This window comes from Mustela nivalis (genome assembly GCF_964662115.1).
Source record: "Mustela nivalis genome assembly, chromosome: 9".
Lineage (NCBI taxonomy): Eukaryota > Metazoa > Chordata > Mammalia > Carnivora > Mustelidae > Mustela > Mustela nivalis.
In genome coordinates, this window is record NC_139028.1 from 82,138,320 (window position 1) to 82,158,808 (window position 20,489).

General features: G+C 37.3%; 1 protein-coding gene across 1 annotated transcript in view; it reads left to right on the forward strand.

Moving 5' to 3' along the window:
• SLC17A6 (solute carrier family 17 member 6) overlaps positions 1–10,566 on the forward strand; it is a 43,831-nt gene extending 33,265 nt beyond the window's left edge. The window contains exons 8-12 of the mRNA XM_082684141.1: positions 385–534; positions 5,913–6,045; positions 7,104–7,214; positions 7,681–7,808; positions 8,536–10,566. Of these exons, the coding sequence (XP_082540267.1) occupies positions 385–534; positions 5,913–6,045; positions 7,104–7,214; positions 7,681–7,808; positions 8,536–8,871 (858 nt within the window). The 3' untranslated portion in view covers positions 8,872–10,566. The remainder of the gene's footprint in view (positions 1–384; positions 535–5,912; positions 6,046–7,103; positions 7,215–7,680; positions 7,809–8,535) is intronic.
• Positions 10,567–20,489: the final 9,923 nt, after the last annotated feature.

Genomic DNA, 20,489 nt, shown 5'->3' on the forward strand with positions numbered 1-20,489 from the left:
TATTTTGGATACCAACAAGGTCACTGATAGGGCAAGGATCTTTAACTGAGGTGTGATTTATCACTGCCAGAAAAGAAAAAAAATCTTGGAAACTAGGATCTGTGCTTTAGGAATTGTTTTCTATAAACGTAGGATCTTATACATTCCTCAAATGGGATCAATTTAATCAGAAGAATAGGCTAATATTTTTTTTTCTTCCAACAATTATTCATGCAGCTAAGGTTAACTAAACTGCTGCAATTAACTTCATTACCTCCTACTCATGCCTCAACATATACATCCTGGAAATGCAAAGCACCTCTTATTGCCATTTAAGTCTTAAGTCTTAAGTAAATAAGAAAATATTTTAAATGGTCAGAATGGCTCTCTTTTTTGGGATTTCAGAAATTCAAGACCCCATGGAGGAAATTTTTTACATCTATGCCTGTCTATGCAATAATTGTTGCCAACTTCTGCAGAAGCTGGACATTTTACTTACTGCTTATCAGTCAGCCAGCATACTTTGAGGAAGTCTTTGGATTTGAAATCAGCAAGGTATGTGAAAATTGTCCTTGTTTAACCAGTACATTATTTTTGTGCTCAATTGAATATTATTCAATATATTATTCCTTTGTCAATATTTTATCTTCTAAATTTTAGGAGTTACTCATTTATTTGTTTATCCACTTAATAACTTCTGGGAAATAAAGACTCAGTGAGGTGTTGGAGTGTCTGCTGTACTCAGCTGTCTGCTAGAAATCGCTCTTTTTGATAGAAACACAGGCAAAATCAACCCAGTCTCTGTCCTCATGGAACTTATAGCCCAGTTAAGGTGGACAGCCCTGTAGCCTTTCCCCTCTAAAGAAACAATAACTTCCTTTAAGTCTCAGGTCAGAGACAATGTAACAGTGAACAAAAAATATTTTATTGAAATGGAATTGTGTTTAAATAATTACTAATCTCTTCTTCAATGTTTTCAAAATTCTGGTTATCTTGTCTGTGTGAAAGCTTTTTATTTTGATGTAGTACTGATTGATGGATGGATAAGGAGGATGTAATAATACACATGGACACACACAGAGACACACACACACACACACACACACACACACACACACACACACACAGACATTCTGGAATATCACACAGCCATAAAAAGGATGAGACTGTGCCATTTGTAACGACATAATGGACCTAGATGGTATTATACTGGAGATCAGGTTTTGAGAAAAATACCATACGATTTCACTCATAGGTGGAATCTAAAACAAAACCAAACCCAAATGAATAAACAAATGAAAAGCAGAATAAGACCTGTAAATACAGAGAACAAACAGATGGTTACCAGAAGGATAGGAAATGAGGGATGGGCAAAACGGGTGAAGGGAACATGAGATGCAGGGTCCCAGTTATAGAATGAGTAAGTCATGGGACCAAACAGCACAACATAGGGAATATAGCTAATGAAATTGTAAGAATGTTGTATGCTGATGGACGGTAGCTACACTTGTGGTAAGCATAGTATAACATATAAACTTGTCAAATTACTTTGTCCTGCACCTGAAACTAATATAACATTGTGTGTTAACTATACTCAAGTAAAAAAATTTTTTTAAATTTCCTATAAACTTAAGAAAAGCTGTCTTGCTAAAAGATTTGAGAAAGCAAAAAAAAAAAAATCTGAAAACATTCTTATGTGTCATTTATTCAACTTATTCACTTAACAGGCATTTGTTGAATGGGATGTGTGTGAAGATTTGCGTTAGGTTCCGAAATAAAATCATTGTTCCCATGCTCAGGAGTTCACAGCTTGGTGGTATACACGAAAGTAACTAGTTACCAGTTACAGCACAGTATGCTAAATCTTAGAGACATTTGTTCATAGCTGTGAAAATATAATCATTCTGGGATTTTCTAGAAGGACAAAATGAACATAAAAATAACGACTTTATATTTATAGAAGTGTTTGAAATTCACAAGATCCTTTCATATTCATGAACAACCTTATTTGGTTGACCAGCTAGATAACTTTCATCATTTCTGTTGATGGGGAAACAAACTAGGGAAGGTATTGTGTTGCCTAAGGCCACGCTGGTAATATATGCCTGAATCAAGCTTAAGCCCCAATTCTTTAATTTATGTTTCAGTTCCCTTTACTATGCTATTCAAATTCAGGTGGACCCTATCTTCATTTAAGCACTTAGCAAGTATTTGTTAAATATCATCCCTGCCAAGCCCTTTGCGGAGTACTGAATACACTTGTGTGTGCTGCTCATGGACTGGCCATTTCTCTTCATGTCATTACATACATCCAGCTGGGCTCGCTATTCATATTATGTCTCTACTTGAAAGACTATCTGAGGCCTGGAATTGAAGAAAACCTGAGTTTAGGGAGAAGCTATTCTAAGAGCTCTTTTGTAATCCCTGTTTCTAAGGAAACTGTTTCCTCCATTCCTGAGAAGAATGGCTGCTTTAGATAGGGCTCTTCTCTCTAGAGCTGATCAAACATTGCAGGGTAGCCTTTGGAAGCTCTGAGAGGTGTTACACTTCTCAACAGAGGCGGCTGGAGGTGTGAGTCCATTTTCATAATCTAGGACAAATATGACACTGAGAGGCTATTAATAAAGTCAGGTCTCATGGGGGAGAAGTGAAGGAGCCAACTGATGTTAATGAAACCGTGTGGTCATTCTGGGCCTGTAGCTCCACTTAATTGAAAGTGCTTGAGTAAAAGCAATGATATTTTGCAAAAGCTAAATAGAATAACCAGATGAGTTGATCTGATTCACTTGTTATATTTTTAACTAAAATTCAGATAAGTCCTACACACACAGATTGGCTTGAAGATTTTGATTATACTCTTAAAAAAAAAAAAAGTCACTGACTTACTTGAAAAGAGTATGAAGGAGGTAGTAATGGAAATAGAAAACAGGCTTTAGATCCAGGCTGGCATGGCTCCGGATCCAAGCTCTGCAATAAACTATTGATACATAACCTGGGGCTGGTTTTTGAATGATTGCCAGCTTTGATTTTCTTTTTCATAAATAATGGCATTAATACCCTCCTTCAGAATCATGGCAAAATGTAAGCAAACTAAAATATTTAAATGGAGGATAGTTCTCTCCAACCTTAGTTAAATTGAGTATCCTGCAGATTAAAACACAAGTGCAATAGCTCAATCTTCATTTCAAGTAGACTGACCCGGTTAAAAGCAGAAATATGCATAGATGTGTATTTATATTATTTTTAATATTATAAAGTTATATTTTAAAGTCATATTTTTAAGTTATATTTTAGTATTTTATAGAAATTAAAAATTAATATAAATTATAATTAATATATTATATTATATATATAGTATATAATGCTTATATAGAAACATTTTTAGCCTTTTGAAAATGACCTATCAAGGGAAGGCTAATGCTTGGATTGACCAGCACTTTGAGAGGTCAGGTTACAAGAGGCAACCAAATGAGAGGAAACATTCATTCCTTTTGAGCTTTACATTGAGGAGCAGAGGAGAAGCGTTGAGTGGCTGCTCTTTGTTGTGTGATAGCCTGCCAATTTCTAAACAGAATATGGAACAGGTGGGGAGAGAGGAAATCCAGACTGTGACCCAGAGAAGCAAAGAGAAGAATGCATGAAGTCTAACAAGTTTCTATGAAGAATCAATCAGTCATAGACTCAAAACATTTAGCCTAGTCTTGTAAAACCTTAAAATAATGAGCAAAGTGCTGTGGGATTATCATAAATAATGATACTCCCCAAAAGTTGTGAGATTTCGATAACATGTGATTGCAGGTGATTATGGTAAATCACCAAAGACTGAGGAGATCATTGAATAACTTTCAAAAAGTTCTGCAACTTGGTCCTGATGTCACATACTGAATAGGTCCCCATATTGTCCTAGAAACTGAGAGTTTGAGTGCCTTCAAGTATTAAGTCAGTAGAGTAGGATATCCCCAACTTCTGTCTCATTATCCTCTAGATCATTAGCTCCTTGCACTTTCCATAGTGCTTTGCTAAAAGTGAATAGCTAATAATCATAACTTTATTCTTCATTTATCCGAAGGAATTAAAATGTCTATTTGAGGGACGCCTGGGTGGCTCAGTTGGTTGAGCGGCTGCCTTCGGCTCGGGTCATGATCCCAGCGTCCTGGGATCGGGTCCCACATCGGGCTCCTTGCTCGGCGGGGAGCCTTCTTCTCCCTCTGCCTCTGCCTGCCATTCTGTCTGCCTGTGCTCGCTCTCTCCCCCCCTCTCTCTGATAAATAAATAAAATCTTTTAAAAAAAAAATGTCTATTTGAGTAGATAGTAAATAGCAAAGGGTGTTGGACTTTAGAGCCTCTCAGATGCCTCATTGAGTCAAGATGCAGGCCCATTATGCGAATTTAGGAAATGCAAGTCACTCTTCCGGTTTCTTTGCCTCTAAAAGCAAACACACAACATACAATGTTGCGCAAATCCTTAACATGGTGTATTTCAGAATGTTTTCTTGTCTGAGGGCTTCTTTCTACATATTGGTTGCTTTAAATATATTTACTGTAGTCAGGAATAAAGAACAACTCTGCTTTGAGGTTCTATTCTCAAAAGTGATAATGTTTGCTTTAATGTCGGTTTACCTTATAGTTAAACTTAGTTCAAATTTGTTGAGCCTTTACTAAATGACAGGTTTTGAACTAAATTAAAAGCAGTCAGCACATTGTCTGCTTTTATTTGATTTTTCTTTCTCAGATGGTTATAGTGCTAGGCATAGTGTTTAAAAGCCAAGGTTTCAGACTCAGGTAAAAATGGCTCAGTATTTGGTTCTAGAAATGACTTAGCCCTTTTAAGTATATTTTCTTCATTGATACAAGAGAGTAACAATATAATAAACTTTCATCTGGATAAAAAAGAGCGAATTAAATAACTCAGACATTTAAGCTATGTAGGAGTCATTCACTGACTGGGTTAATCATGACAGCAACTGGACTTGTGGTACTCTATTATATGCCATTGTGAAACTGACCAATCTTTGTCCCAAACTTTCAATAATCTAACTTGGAAGACATTTTTATACACAAATAATACACTTTTCCCCAGTACTTATAATCTGTAGGAAGTATACTTCAAATTACACTTAGGAAAAAAAAAGAAAAAACTTCCTTAATATGTTTATAGTCAAAATCTGCTTAGTCTATGAGCACAGTTAAAATGCATTTTATTCATACTTCCTGCCCTCTTGATGCCCAGAGAAGAGTGTCTTGCACAAAATTATTAGCCAAGAAATGTGTGTTGAATTGATGCTGGTAGGTTAGATTTTCGGTTGAGCTATTTCATATGACATACCGCTGTGTTACAATGTGACAAAATACTAATATTTGACATAGAAAATACCTAAAATTGAAGAACCGATCTGCATTTTCTGGGCTAAATTTAGCTTCAAAACTAAATATAAAACTCATAAGAGATACATATTTAAAATGCAATTAAGGTCTTTTAGCCTTCTTAAAAATTAAAAAAAATTAAAAATACAGCCTCTTTAAAGCTTGTCAGATACATTTCTTGTCCCTCTGACTCTGTCTCTGTCACTCTCTCACTCACTAATGGTAAATTTTTGTGAATATATTCAAGAATATGAAATGGCACATAAATGTGAATCACTCTCTGATAAGATTCAGGATAGTTTATTCATAAACTCAAAATTTACTGACTCATTATACAGGAAAAAGCATTATTCTCTCCTAAAAGATAAAAAGTAATTTTACTTAGTTAGCTTTTCTCATTTATTCTGTGGAAGTTATTGCTTATTCTAGGAATAAGTAAGTGGTCATTTGAAGACAGTATTTTTCTCTTTCTTTTTCTATAAAGAATTTATGACAGATTCAAACAACCCAGACCATTGCTCATATTATGTAAGTTCATGTGTATGTTTTCTCTTCTTCTTTTTCTTCAGGTTGGCATGCTATCTGCTGTGCCACACTTAGTAATGACAATTATTGTGCCCATTGGAGGACAGATCGCAGATTTTCTAAGAAGCAAGCAAATTCTTTCAACCACTACAGTAAGAAAGATCATGAATTGTGGTGGTAAGTACGTAAGTCATGTGAAGGACATGATTTTGGTTCATGAAGTGCTGATCTACAGGAATGAGTAATTTTACTGTGCATGTCAAATATGCAGCTAAATTCATGTTTTCCCTATTTATTTATAATCGCTTCCCTATCCTCAAATTTTCACAACTCCTAGGTATTTTTTTTTTAAAGATTTTATGTATTTATTTTACAGAGAGAGACAGCAGAAGAGGGAACACAAGCAGGGGGAGTGGGAGAGGGAGAAGCAGGCTCCTTGTTGAACAGGGAGCCTGACACAGGTATTGAACCCAGGACCCTGGGATCATGACCTGCGCTGAAGGCAGATGCTTGATGTCTAAGCCACCCAGGAACCCCTTCTGACTCCTAGCCTTAAATAACTACATAAATATCTCATCCTTGCCCGCCATTGAAACTAAAAGGTGTGCTCAGTGTTTTTATTAAAATGGAAAGCTTCAGGGGCATCTCGGTGGCTCAGTGGGTTAAAGCCTCTGATTTCAGCTCAGGTCATGATCTCAGGGTCCTGGGATCAAGTCCCTCATTGGGCTCTCTGCTCAGTGGGGAGCCTGCTTCCTCCTCCCTCTCTCTCTCTCTCTCTCTCTCTGTCTGACTCTCTGCCTACTTGTGATCTCTATTTGTCAAATAAATAAATAAAAATCTTAAAAAAAATAAAATGGAAAGCTTCAGTAATCTCAGTAATCTCTCTGCATAAATTATAACTGTTATATTATTATTTAAATATTTTATTTATTTGAGAGAGAAGGTGGGGTAGGGGCAGAGAGAGAGAGAGAATATCAAGCAGACTTCCCACTGAACACAGAGTGCATGGGCTACCTGGGCCTTGATTTTACCACCCTGAGATCATGACCTGAGCTAAAGTCTAGATTCTGAGGCTTAATGGGCTGAGCCACCCAGCTGCCGCTGTTATTACTTTTAAGATAGACTCCCTGAAGGGGTTTCTTAGGTCAGAAAAGCTTGAGAAGTTCTAGCACTTTTGGCTCATTGGAAAAATTTACAAAAATGTCTGAAGTGTTCACGTGTGTTTGTTTCTGAAGGTTTTGGCATGGAAGCAACCCTGCTTCTGGTTGTTGGCTATTCTCATACTAGAGGGGTAGCGATCTCATTCTTGGTACTTGCAGTGGGATTCAGCGGATTTGCTATTTCTGGTAAGATACATGTTCTTAAATTTATAAATGTAACATGCTGCTTTTTGCTGGAATAATGCCATATATTCTCTTTTCCTCTTTAATATTCTATTGTTGAAAATTTACTTAACACAGTCCCACTAGAAAGTAAAAAGAATAACACATTTAGAAATTGTTATTTGGATTTGTCACTTCTTATTTTTCTCCTGCTTACCTTTCTTCTTCTTCTTCTTCTTTTTTAAAGAGAACATTTCTCTGTGATTTGAGCATCATGTATTAAGTATTGAATAAGAAACCATACTTCATTCCACTCCAATCATATCTTTGAGCTAAAGTATAAAAAAATATTTACTGAGCACCTGCTATATACCTAGTTTCCTGTAAGGAGAGCGTTGAGTGTGTTGAGTGTGGTAGAGAATATCCTACAGTCACCTACTTCCCAGGGGTTTAGGATTCCCTGACTCTAAGCTGATGTGTGTTATTTCAGGTTTCAATGTTAACCACTTGGATATTGCTCCGAGATATGCCAGTATCTTAATGGGCATTTCAAATGGTGTTGGCACGTTGTCAGGAATGGTTTGCCCTATCATTGTTGGTGCAATGACAAAGAATAAGGTAAGATGTAGCTAAAGAAACGTTCTGTTTTAGAAGTTTCTCCCTTATGGTAGAGAAGAGTTACTGTATTCTGTTTGGTGCTCTCTCTATGGTCCAGCCACCAGACCCTTAATAAAGGAGTTAATTGAGGCTCACTAGAAAATCTCTGAGAACTCCGAGGAAATCTTTCCTAACAAATAAGCAGTGTGCTTTTCAACACCTTTTAATATTTCTTGTATCTCTGGTGTAGCAAAACAGCAACAGAAGACCTTTTTTTCTCTTAGCTTATTAGAGCACTCAATAGAAGACATCTGAGCTTTATTTGGAAACATCAATTCAGACTCTGCAGTTATCAGTGGGAGAATATTGTTATTAGCTCTCGGTCCTTATCTGTAAAGCTTCACAATTATTGTTCACCATAAGGAAATAAACAAAAGAAGTAGGAGGAAAAAATACACGTAAATCAATGGAAATTCCAAGAGAGATGATGGGTATTTTAAAAATTAGCAGACCACAGATATGTTTGGAGTTTTATTTAAGAACCTGAGATTTAAAAGACTTTAATTAATGAACGTCATAAGATTATGGAAAGTTTCTACCACAGTCTTTGCTTTATAGAGTCAGAACAGGGTCTTCCCCTAAAGATAGCGTTTTTATGAAAAGCCTGATGGTGGAGCATTCGAAGAAGAGGTTATGCTTTTCAAACATGGGGAGTCTGTTCTCACCATGCTGCTTTTTGTCACCGCAGTCACGTGAAGAATGGCAGTATGTTTTCCTGATTGCTGCCCTGGTCCACTACGGCGGAGTTGTATTTTATGCAATATTTGCCTCAGGAGAGAAGCAACCCTGGGCAGACCCTGAGGAAACAAGTGAAGAAAAATGTGGATTTATCCATGAAGATGAGCTTGATGAAGAAACAGGGGACATTACTCAAAATTATATAAATTATGGTACCACCAAGTCTTATGGTGCCACAACACAGGCCAATGGAGGTTGGCCTAATGGTTGGGAAAAGAAGGAGGAATTTGTACAAGAAGAAGTACAAGACTCATACACCTATAAGGAGCGAGATGACTATTCATAACAAAGCTAATTGCTGGAGTTATTTTTAGTGTTTGTGATTAAATTAATTGTGATTGCACAAAAATTAAAAAAAAAAAGTGGTGTACACACGTAAACATATCAACCAGGCAAGTCTTGCTGTAAAAATGAATCAAAACAAACTCATGAAGTTACCATCAAGTGCAATCTGTAGAAGTTGTGAAATGCCATCATTTCCATTCAGGCCATCCATTTTTGCGTTTGTGATTTAAAGGTTGACTGGTCAAAATTGTAGAAGCGAGTAGTTACTCATTGGATTCATGTGAGCTAAAACTCATCACCATTTAATAAAGCACAACTACGACAGTTGGCACATCCCATCCTACAAAGGTTAGGAAGCCAAAGCTACTTGATCATGCAAAATGCACTTATACATTTGTTACACTGTATTGCAAGATATCATGCAGAAGTCTTGTTAAGAAACCTGAGGATGTCACGTTGGCTGGATCAGGTGGTGGCAATGTTTATTGAATATAAATTATGGAGTTGATATATATCTCAATTAGAGAAGAATATTGTGGGCTAGCAACTAGCAAGGTGTACTAAAGAATTATTGTTATTACATAATGTGGAATATTTTGTTGGTTCTGAAAAGAAATATCTTGCAGTGTTTTTTATGAAATGCTTGTGCACATATACTTATATCTGTGAAAGAGAACCTGTAAAGGGAGGGGTATGCTTCATGTTCTTCCATTCATTTACCTAACAGTATAAAACACTTCACATTTCCACAGAAATCTGACTTTTCATGTAGCATATCACGTAACTTTTTGCAAAAAATATAAAAAGTAAATAGACTTTAATGTATTTTTTATTACAACTTTGTACTGGTTGTAACTTGCATTAGAAAAAAAAAAGAGGCATACACCATAAAGAATCTAATAAGAAATTTACTATGGAGATACAGCCCTTAAAATGCAATATTAACAACAAGAAATTAAAAAAATGGTTTAGATATTCTTCTTCCTTAATAACAAAATACTATATGAAACTTGTGCCACAGAGCTATATATAATATGAGAAGATAAACTTAATAGAGATATTGTAAGTAGATGATTTTATTATTTAAAGTCCCACTTAAAAGATACTTGTCTTAAATATATAGGACAATAAATTATATTAAAATTATATCTATATATATCTGTATATCTTATACATATCCATACACAAAAGCATAATAAACAATCGTCACAAAAAACCAAAAATAGCATACACCTAATGTTGGGTTAGGGGACTGCAATTTCTACTTTCATAGAGTCATAGAATTTTAGATGGGGCAGAGGCATTTTTGCTTGTCATTTCTTAATACAACTCAACAGGAATTGCAACATTTGTGTTCCAAGCAATAAGTGCAATGTATACAATTTCCTGTCTGTATATTATCTTCATTTTGCTTGTGGTAGCTGTCCGGGTGGTTGGAATGATTTTTTTTTTCTTTTAAAAAGTTAACATCAGATCTCTTTAGAATGTTCTAAATGATAATAATGCATTTCCCAATTCAATGCAAAATGTCATCGGTGTATTTAATTGTCTCTTCTGGATATTTGATCTGTTCATTGTATTGTGCTAGTGACTGGAAGCCGTGCTACTACAAATAGAAAACATAACATTTGTTTTAAAGATGCGAACCATCCTTGACCTTAAGAAAATAAAAACATCCTTTGCTTTGTGTCTCAAAGTGATGTAATGTGATCATAGCTTTTGTTGTGTTGAATGAGAAGATGTGGACTCTCATTTTGTTGCTGCAAAAAAAAAAGTATTAATAAAATGCTCTATTTATCCTTTTGTAAAAATACAATACATTAATTTGGGTTTACTTTATTTAGTTTGCAGCTTTATGGGAATTTTAGCTTTTTTGTGCTCCAGTGAAGCCAAAGCTAGGTTTGAGAATAATAACCTTTTTAGCTACTTGAGCTCTAATGGAAGAACATGGTGCTCTTGTTATTACATACTGTAATATACATATTACAAGAGAAAATTACTAAATTATATTACATATTACAAGAGAAAATAACTCTTGTTATTACATTATTACATGTAGAGTGTGTGGGATGTGGTTCCATAGACAGAATTTTGCATCAAGAAATGGGTCTCAGAGTCAGACTCTATCTTTCCATGATCATCTTCTCATAGCTTGTGCACCAAACTTACAGAAAACTTTGGGACAAAATTCAAAAGTTGTCAGGTCAAGGATCCCATTTAATTTGGATTGTACCTGTAGGTTGTGCTGGTCATTGTCCTAACCATTCTAGGCAGAGTATTCCTGTACCTCCACAATGACCCAGAGCAGGTGCTCCTTTTCAGCCCAGATTGCAAGGGGAGAAACTGAAACTCATGAAGGTTAAATAACTTTCCCGAGGTAAAACAGAGTACCGGCATCATGTTATAAGATGTCAGCTAAACCAGCAAGCCGCGAGCAAGACGTATCAAGGTAGCAGCCAACGGAATGTCTGTGTTGCTGGAAAAGTGATCATTCCACTCCACTTCCCGATTTGACAGATGTGTTGAAAGGGAAGACCATAATCATACAGCTCTGGAATCTTCGATTCCTAGAACTTTACTGCTCAAGAGGACTCATGGGATGATTTAGGTGACATTCCTAATTTAACTACCAAGTCTCAATGAGAGAAACTGACTGGATACAGAGGATGTTATGGGTTTGGAATGGAGTTGTTATGGTAAGCTGTGCGTTGTTTTTATTTTTACTTTCTTTTCTAGCCAGAACTTAATGTAAGAAGTTAATTGAAGAATATTTATCGGTTGAACCACAACCCCGTATCCACAACTCACATAAGCTCAGAGTGTGTGTGGAAGGCGATGGGAGGGAGGGATTGTATTTTCTTTCCCTACAATCCTCTGCACAAAGAAAAAGCAGCCAGAGACCCAGATATCTGAAGGAGCCTCACATGCCATTCTTGCATAACTTTGGAAAAAAATGAAAGTGTCTTAGATCTAATACTTTATAATTTCCCCAATTCTATAATGCAAAAGTTTACAGTTCCTGTAAGAGAGTAAGAGAATCGTTCTAATGATGTCTCCAGAAATTACCACTGGCTACCCTCATTTGCTCCTACATTTCATCTTCCATCTTCCTTCTTTTTTGAGAGAGAGAGAGAATGTGCATAAGCAGGGAGAGGGCCAGAGGTAGAGAGAGATCTCAAGCAGGCTCCGTGCTCAGTGCAGAGTCTGATGTAGGGCTCAGTCTCAAGACTCTGAGCTGAAATCAAGAGTCGGAAGATTAACGGACTAAACTACCCAGGCACCTCTTCCCTTTCTCCTCACACTCCTTTTCCTCCTCATCTCAATGCGGATCCCCATCTGCAATGTTATATATATGAGGTATTTTGTAATTTACAAAATGCTTTCTTATGCATTATCCCATTTCATCCACACATCTGTCTTGTAAACTTGAAAGGCCACATATCAATATTAGCATTTCTATTTTCCAAGTAAGGGAACTGGGTGTAAGAAAGTGTAATTAACTTCCTAAAGAATCCCTAGGTAGGATTAGAACAAGATATATACTATTTGGCCACAGCAAGAGAGTGATTTATTTTTATCTTTAAATCACTTTATTACTCTTCTGATTATAAATGTGGTACCAGGGAAAGGAGCTTTATTAGGTAAAGAACAGTTTTTAGAAACAGCGGAAATGAGGGTAATTGCTAATCTCGCTATCCAGAAATAAATGCTGTTTAATATTTCTGGAATCGTTTATAAGAAAAATATGCAGAAAATATTTTGCCGTTCTCAAATTTGAAGTCATTCTTGGTCTATTTCGGCAAACTACTTTTTGGATTGACAATATAGCATGTGTATTTTCGTATTTAAACAATCATCTAATATTTTACTGCATGAGCTGTATTTAATCTATGTATCCAGTTCTTATTTATGAAAATTATATCTATCTTTGCACCTTTTCCCTTTTAAGTTTCTACTTGCATGGATGATTTTGGGAAATGCAAAGTTCCATATACACACTTTAAACCTCTATAAACATGACGGATATTTAAGTTACTAGCTCTCGCTTATTATTCCTGTGTTTGTCTACTGAGAGTGCTACTGGCAATCTGTTTTTCTGGGATTCAGTTGCTAATTTATGGATTCATTCAATACATGTTTAGTAAGCATCAACACTGTGCAAGTCACTATCCATACCATGGTGAGAAAACAGCCCCTGCTCTCCTGGCTCCGAAAATCCAGATTTCCTCTCTGAGGTGTTGCACTGCCCAGACAGGGCACACAGATATGACTGAAGTTAAGAGGCTTTTCCTTGAGAAAAGGTTTTTCTTAATTCCCAGAGCTCTCAAAGGTGGGTGCATTCAAGGTGCTCCTCATGCCAATTTTTTTTTTTTTTTTTTTTTTTTTTTTTTTTTTTTTAAGTTTCAGGTGAGGATACTTTTCACAGCCTCAGAGGTCCCCATGCTGGGGGGAGTCCCGGCCCTTTGGCTAGATCAGCATCAACTATTTCTAGTGCCTGGATCTCCACAGGAGGGGAGATGAAAGAGCTGAACTTCCAATCTCGTTTTCCAGCTTTCTTTCTGTCTGTGTTCCTCCCCTGGATTTCTAATGACCTGCACATCTTTTCTACCTCCCCACGCTTCTTGTATATACTCCCTTGTCAGTCTTACCCACAGACCAGGGCTACTGAGATTTAATTCTTAACGGGGTGATATCACTAGCAGGGTTTTTTAAAATTCTTTTTTCTCCATTCTCATACAAGACCTCAGAACTGCATTTTTATTCCGCGGCTGTCAGAAACACTTCCTCTGTGAAGGTTGCTCTGTGCCATACAGTAGCTGAAAATGCCCCAGTTTCTCCAAGCTTCCCCATAAATGCCGCCAAGCACCTAAAAGCTGCGGCAGCCGGACCTACAACCCTGTGTTTTGTCCAAATTCAGCAGCTTTTATTGAATGAAACCCTCAGATTTTACCAACAGCAAACCAAATGAAGAAACCGCTTCACTTTTGTTAAATCGCATTCGAGGACATGTTTTATTACTTTGCTCTATATGCCTTAGATACAAATCCTTGCATTTCTAAGGGTTTTGAGGGATGCTTTTGCTGTAGCATTAGTGGACTCTCGGCATTTAGAAATGAAAAGGCGTGGGGTCTGCCTGCCACATCTCCCTTCTTGTCTCCCTCTCAAGAAGCTTAGAGACGGGCTGTTTGGCTCAATCGCTATTTTTATCTTCGTCCCTCATTTTCAGTTAGTTCTGTTTTTCATTGTTTGTTTATTTAGGTGTTATTACTTTGGATTTTGTTTTAAAGGAGGACATGAGTGAGCTATCTGATAATAATAATAATGTAATAATAATGCTATAGGAATCTTTTATAGAGGGCTTATGAAATTCCCAGGTTCCCAGGGTTTCACATGTAAATATCTAACTCATTTAATCTTCAAAATAACCCTTTGTGGGGCACCTGGGTGGCTTAGTTGATTGAGCGGACCAACTCTTGATTTCGGCTCAGGTCGTGATCTCAAGGTCCTGAGGTCAAGCCCCACATAAGGGCACCGCATGGAGTCCGCTTGAGATTCTCTCATTCGCTCTCCCTCTCCCTCTGCCCCTGCACGTGCATGTTCTCTCTCTTTCAAATAAATAAGTAAACAAAATATTTAAAAAAAAATCTTCAGGGGCACCTGGGTGGCTCAGTGGGTTAAAGCCTCTTCATTGGGCTCAGGTCATGGTCCCAGGGTCCTGAGATAGAGCCCCACATCGGGCTCTCTCCTCAGCAGGGAACCTGCTTCCCCCACCTCCTCTCTGCCTGCCTCTCTGCCTACTTGTGATCTCTGTCTGTCAAATAAATAAAATCTTCAAAATAATCCTTTGTGGTAGATACTATTGTTAACTGAGTAAATTTTGTAAATGAGAGGAAGCAGGCACACAGAAGTGAAGTAACTTATCCAAGGTCCTACAACTAATGGGGTAAAGTAAGGACACGAGTGTAAGCTGTCCAGTTCTAGATCTTATCCTTGTCATCACTATAGTTGGCTGCCTCTAAATAGCTGTATGACTTTGAGAAGTAACTTAATTTCTCTGAAGCTCTGTTTTTTTTTTTCCACCAATAATATGGACCTCTAATACCTAATTTGTAGCTGAGATTGTGATTAAATAAAATAACAGATAAAGTCTGTAGCACAACTTTCATGTTAGTATTTAAGAAGGGTCATCTTGTACCTTTCCCCCTTGTGCTAAGGAAATACAAAATATGGACTCTTCAAGTGTGACCTCAATATCAAATTCATCACAATGGATCATTTTGGAAACCATCTTTAGATATTTTTATCTTTACCAAAATTAAATTACTCAGGGTAGTTAGCTAAATTACTTTTCTATTTATAGCTTATAGATTCTATGCAACAGAAAACAGGTGCGGAATAATCAGGCTGTAGGATGCTATTCCTATGAAATATATACTTATCAGATGACATACTGTGTAGTAAAAGGATAAAGATATGGATGGGAAAGAAACACAAAGAACTATTCATGGGCCTGGTAGCTGGAAAGGAAGAAAGAAAGTAGATTTAGGAAAAGCCTAAGAGAAACTTCAAATTTGTCATTTTTAACTTAGAAAGATGATCTGAAGCAAACATGATAAAATACCAATATTTATTTATTCTGAGAATTTATGTATGGCGTTTTATTTCCTTTTTAGACAATTCTCTGTATTGTAAAATATAAAAGCAAACCAAATAAGATATTTTGCCTGGGAACACAAGTTTTATTTCTCTCCAGGTTTTTTTTTTTTAAATATCTGGGCTGCCAATGAAGATATTGTCATAATTTTCCAGAGCATTTGACAGTTTTCAAGAGCCATAGCATTTAACGCAACAGCTTTGGGAGGATGTTTTTATTTTATAAAGTCAAGATAAAGGTAGAATTATACACATTTATGAACAGGTTTATGAATCCAAATGAGGTTCTTGGGCATAAAGCCAACAAAAGTGTGCATGAGAATAAATGTCACAGATGAAAGCCTTCTTTCTAACAGATCTCATCCGTCTATAGGACTGCTTCTCAAAGATTAAAAAAGAGGTTTGAGAAGCATATCTATCTCCTTGACTGTAGGGTGGAAATTACTGCATCACCATTAATCTAAAGGCATATTAATTCTCAATTCCAGTTGCAATGGGATAATAGAAAAATCAGAATTATGTGGATTGAATATCTAAATCTACCAAAGCCTCTTTTTATAACCCAAAGCAAGTCACCTCAGCTCTTTGGGCTTCAGCTTCCCCATCTGGAAGATAAAGGAATTCATTAGTCTTGATAGTTTCCTAAAGTTCCTCCTGGCTCTGAGGCTCTGAAGTTTTCTGACTTTATTCCCACTGACAAATAGCTGAGTTCCTCAAGTCAATTTAAGATTGTAATTGTTCTCAGAATTCCATTAAATATAAATCTAAATTTTTTACTTTCTTGTCTTTTTTTAAAGATTTTACTTATTTACTTGAAAGAGAGAAAGAGTAGAGAGAGTGAGCAGGGGATGGGGGGAGGGGCATAGGGAGAGGGAGAAGCAGACTTCCTGCCGAGCAGGGAACCTGAGGATGAGAGGCTTTATCCCAGGACTCCAGGATCAGGACTGGAGCTCCCCTGGGATCATGACCTAGGCCGAGGGCAGACACCCAACCAACCTAGTCATCCGGGTGCCTCTAAATTTTTACTTTCTATCTACATTCTTATTGACATTTTAAAAATCTTGATGGTCATTGGAGGTTTGTTCATCCTGGTGGGCTTCTTTCTGTGATGCTACTTTCTTTCTGACCCTTTTAAGAAACACCTTATACATTCTTATAAAACTTTGCGTTTGACGATTATATGGAACCCTGTATTAAGTAAATGTCCTGCAGTGAGTTGTGACCTGTTACTAGAACTTAGACTTCTGTTGGTCACACATACTTGTGAATCTACCATTACCACACATACTTGTGTGACCAACAGAAGTCTAAGTTCTAGTAACAGGTCACATTCAACTTTTATCGATTTGATGGGATATATTAAAATGTCCTGGCACTGGGAAGGAAGAAAGCAGATGCTCAAAACCCCTTCAATGCGTAGATGGGGGAGCTGCAGTTGGAAACATGAAATGACTGGTCAAATTCTCCCCAGGTACTTAGTAGCAGAAGGGTTATGTTAACCTACATCTTGGGATTCATAACCGAGCTTTTGAAATAATTCAGAAACACTCTTTCATTCAGTAAGTTAGGCAGTCTGTCAAGTAATATTTATTGAGAATGTGTTATGTAGCAGGTACTAGGAGTATGGTGGGGAAAAGAGCTAAATGGATTCTGCCTTCATGGAGCTATAAATACATGGAGGTGACAGAAAATAAAGAACAAACAGAAAAATCACTTATGGTTGTGATAGATGCTATGAGAGAGATGTATAGGTACGTTGGGAAGTTAAAATGGGGGACTTGACCTAGTCTATGGGTGGAGGAAAATTTTCTCAGGGGTGTTACATAACAAGTGAGACCTCAAAGGTGGGTATGACTGAGCCTGGCAGAGCATGACAAGAAGAATGTTTCAGAAAGAGAAAATGGTATGTGCAAAACCCTAGGGTGGAAAAAACTTGGCAATTACTTTGGTATTTTAGTGTTAGCACTACATAGATGTTAATGAGTATGCACACAGAACAAGTACAGAGCAAGTGAGACTTACTTAATATGTAGATATGTTAATCAGCTAAGCTGAATTCTAGCATACTAAAACATTTTTCCAGGAGTTCCAATATTTGCCCATTCATTACTTCATTCAACATCTATTAAGCTATATGCTGTCCTTACACTATACTACAGAGATAAAAAAAATGAATTGGGCATTGTCTCTGCTCTTGAGAAGCTAATGGTTTAGCAAAGAAGAAGAATAGAACTAAAAATAGCTATAGAAGGAATGTCATCAGGGCAAAAAAAAAAAAAAAAAAAAAAAAGAGAGAGAGAGAGAGAAGGCTCCTGGGTGGCTCAGTTGGTTAAGCAATGGACTGATCATGACTCAGTTAAGCAACAGACTGATCATGACTCAGGTCATGATCCTGGAGTCCCAGGATGGAGTCCCACATTGGGTTTCCAGTTCCATGGGGAATCTGCTTCTCCCTTTGACCTTCTCCCCTCTCATGCTCTCTCTCTCATTGTCTCTCTTGAACAAACAAATAAAATCTTAAAAAGAAAGAGAGAAAGAAAGAAAGAAAGAAAGAAAGAAAGAAAGAAAGAAAGAACGAACTTCATACATATAGAATCTCTCATTTGGGCAGCAAATTCTGCATATCAACAGAAATTCACAATCATTTCTGTCATAAATATGCCACTGTACCATTTCACTTTTACACATGATTTATCACAATTTGTGATTAGGCATTTATTTGTTAATAATGTTAATATTAAATTATTTTTCCCACTAAACTGTAAACGCTGGGAGGCATATCTTTCGCTCTCCATATTATCTCCAAGGCCTAACATAGATTAGGAACTCAACAAATAATTAATGGGAGAATTCATGGTCATAGAATTCATGCATAGTCAATATGCAGGCAGAATTATATTATCCTCCTCATTAAGTTAATTCTTCTTGTCAGAAGGAAAGTCAGAGACAGAGAGAAGACATCAAACTAGACTTTGAAAGTGGAATAGATGTTTTCCCACCTTATAAGAGGAGGAAAGGCATAGACTCAGAGGCCACATCACTGGCAGATCATGGAGGTGTAGCTACAGTGGTGTGTTTGGAGGCATGAGCAGGTGATGTGGATGGACTATCACATATGCTTAGGAACAGGCACGAGACTGAATGGGATGATTAGCCTGGACATGCTGGGTCTTAGATGGCAGACTACACTGTTTAGATGTTATATTCAAGAGAATTTTTAGTGGAGCCTAAGATGAGCATTTCTGTCTCATAGGATGTTGCATAGGAGTGGGGAGGGACTGGAAGTGGGTTCTGTACAAGAGCGCCGGGGCAGACATGGTGTGGGGGAAGATGATGTACTCTGGGAATCATAGTGTCTTTCCAGATGTTAAGATAGAAGCTTGACTTTTCCTTTGATTCATATCCACCTACTCACAGCTCAAACCCAAGAGCAGGATGTGGATAATCAAAATATATTGACAAATACATGATTCATGCTTTTTGCACCTTGCAGAAGGAGTCCAAGTCAGAGTGATCCACTTGTCCCTGGCTTTCACAACTCTAGATTGAAAGAACTAGACACAATATTTATGAAATAATAACTTCTCTCTTTCTTCTCTTTGAAAAGCCCGTCTGAAGCTCAAGGTTATCCACAAGGACAAGACAAAGTATCTCAATTTTGGTTGTTTTTTCACTCATATCTCAAAGCATATTTGTTCTGGAAATAATCCTAAATTGGTTTCTTTCCTCAAGGAAGCTGATGCACTCAACTCAGAGAAAAGTAGACTCATCCAAATGGTAGATTCAAGTTAAGGTTTGACCATACTCCATCATTTTTTAGTGCTTTCCTTTTTTTTTTTTTTTTGAAGTTGTATTTCTTAAAAAAAAATTTTTTTTTGATAGAACATGGTTTTTTATGATATGTCTGGAAACAAAAGTAAAATCTTAAAGTATCACCAGGGGGCTTATAAGGTCAAAATCATACTTCTTTATCAGTAATGGTGGACATTATAGTTGCCTGCATTAAGGGTTTATTTTTAAAAGCACAGAAATGTATGGGTGGTCCAAAACATCCCCCTTCCTAGGAGCTGACAAATTCAATGTTGGAGTTGGCCTCACATCATGTTGAGAAAGGGACAGGCAGGGCAAGGTAAGGGTCTCCATGAGTAGTCTCACAGAAATCCCAAGAATGTGGAGGTGTAAGGAAACCAGAGATAAGGGAACACTCTTGACCCCCCTGCCCTACGTGTCTGAGAAGGGGGATAGTCTTATTTAATACAATCTCTGCCAGTGTCCAGCCAGGGAAGGTCCAGGTGTCCCCAAAGGAGGGGTGGTGTCAGCGAGATGGATGGGAGAACCACATAGTGAGTTCTGGTCAGTAGTCAGGCATCTCCACCTTTGTTCTGATTATCAAGCTTCTTATATAGGCAGTTTACAGGGAGGCAGGGGGTTTACATTCATGCAAAGGACATCAAAGGACTCAAGCACTCATCAAATAATTTCTCTTTGTTCAGCCCATGTTATTCTAGCTAAGCTATAATGGGTACAGACTGGCGCCACGGATGGGGTTTTGCTTCTTGAGTAATCATGTCCCTCAAAAAGCCATGGGAGGTGCTATTTGGTGACTTATTCTTGGGTGTGCAGGGAAACAAGAGATAGGTTAATGGAAAACAAGAAGCTATCTGAAGAAATTAAGTATATAGGAGGGAAGTAGGAAAGAGAAGGCATTACCTTTGCAAGAGGCAGGGTGTATTTTAATGGCTCCTCTTGTGAAAGCCTTGGACAAACATCAGTTTAGGGAGGAGACCGTCTATTATACACATCTAAAGTTCTCCATTGTCCTAGGTACAGAATAATTTACCTTCTTAAAGATGCTCCGGCCCATAAGCCTGAGAAATGTTTGCAGCAGATTAGCAAGGGGCTCCTTATTTGAGAGAGATAATGGGGATCAGAGTAAAAGGCAAGAGACTCAGACCATGCTTATCT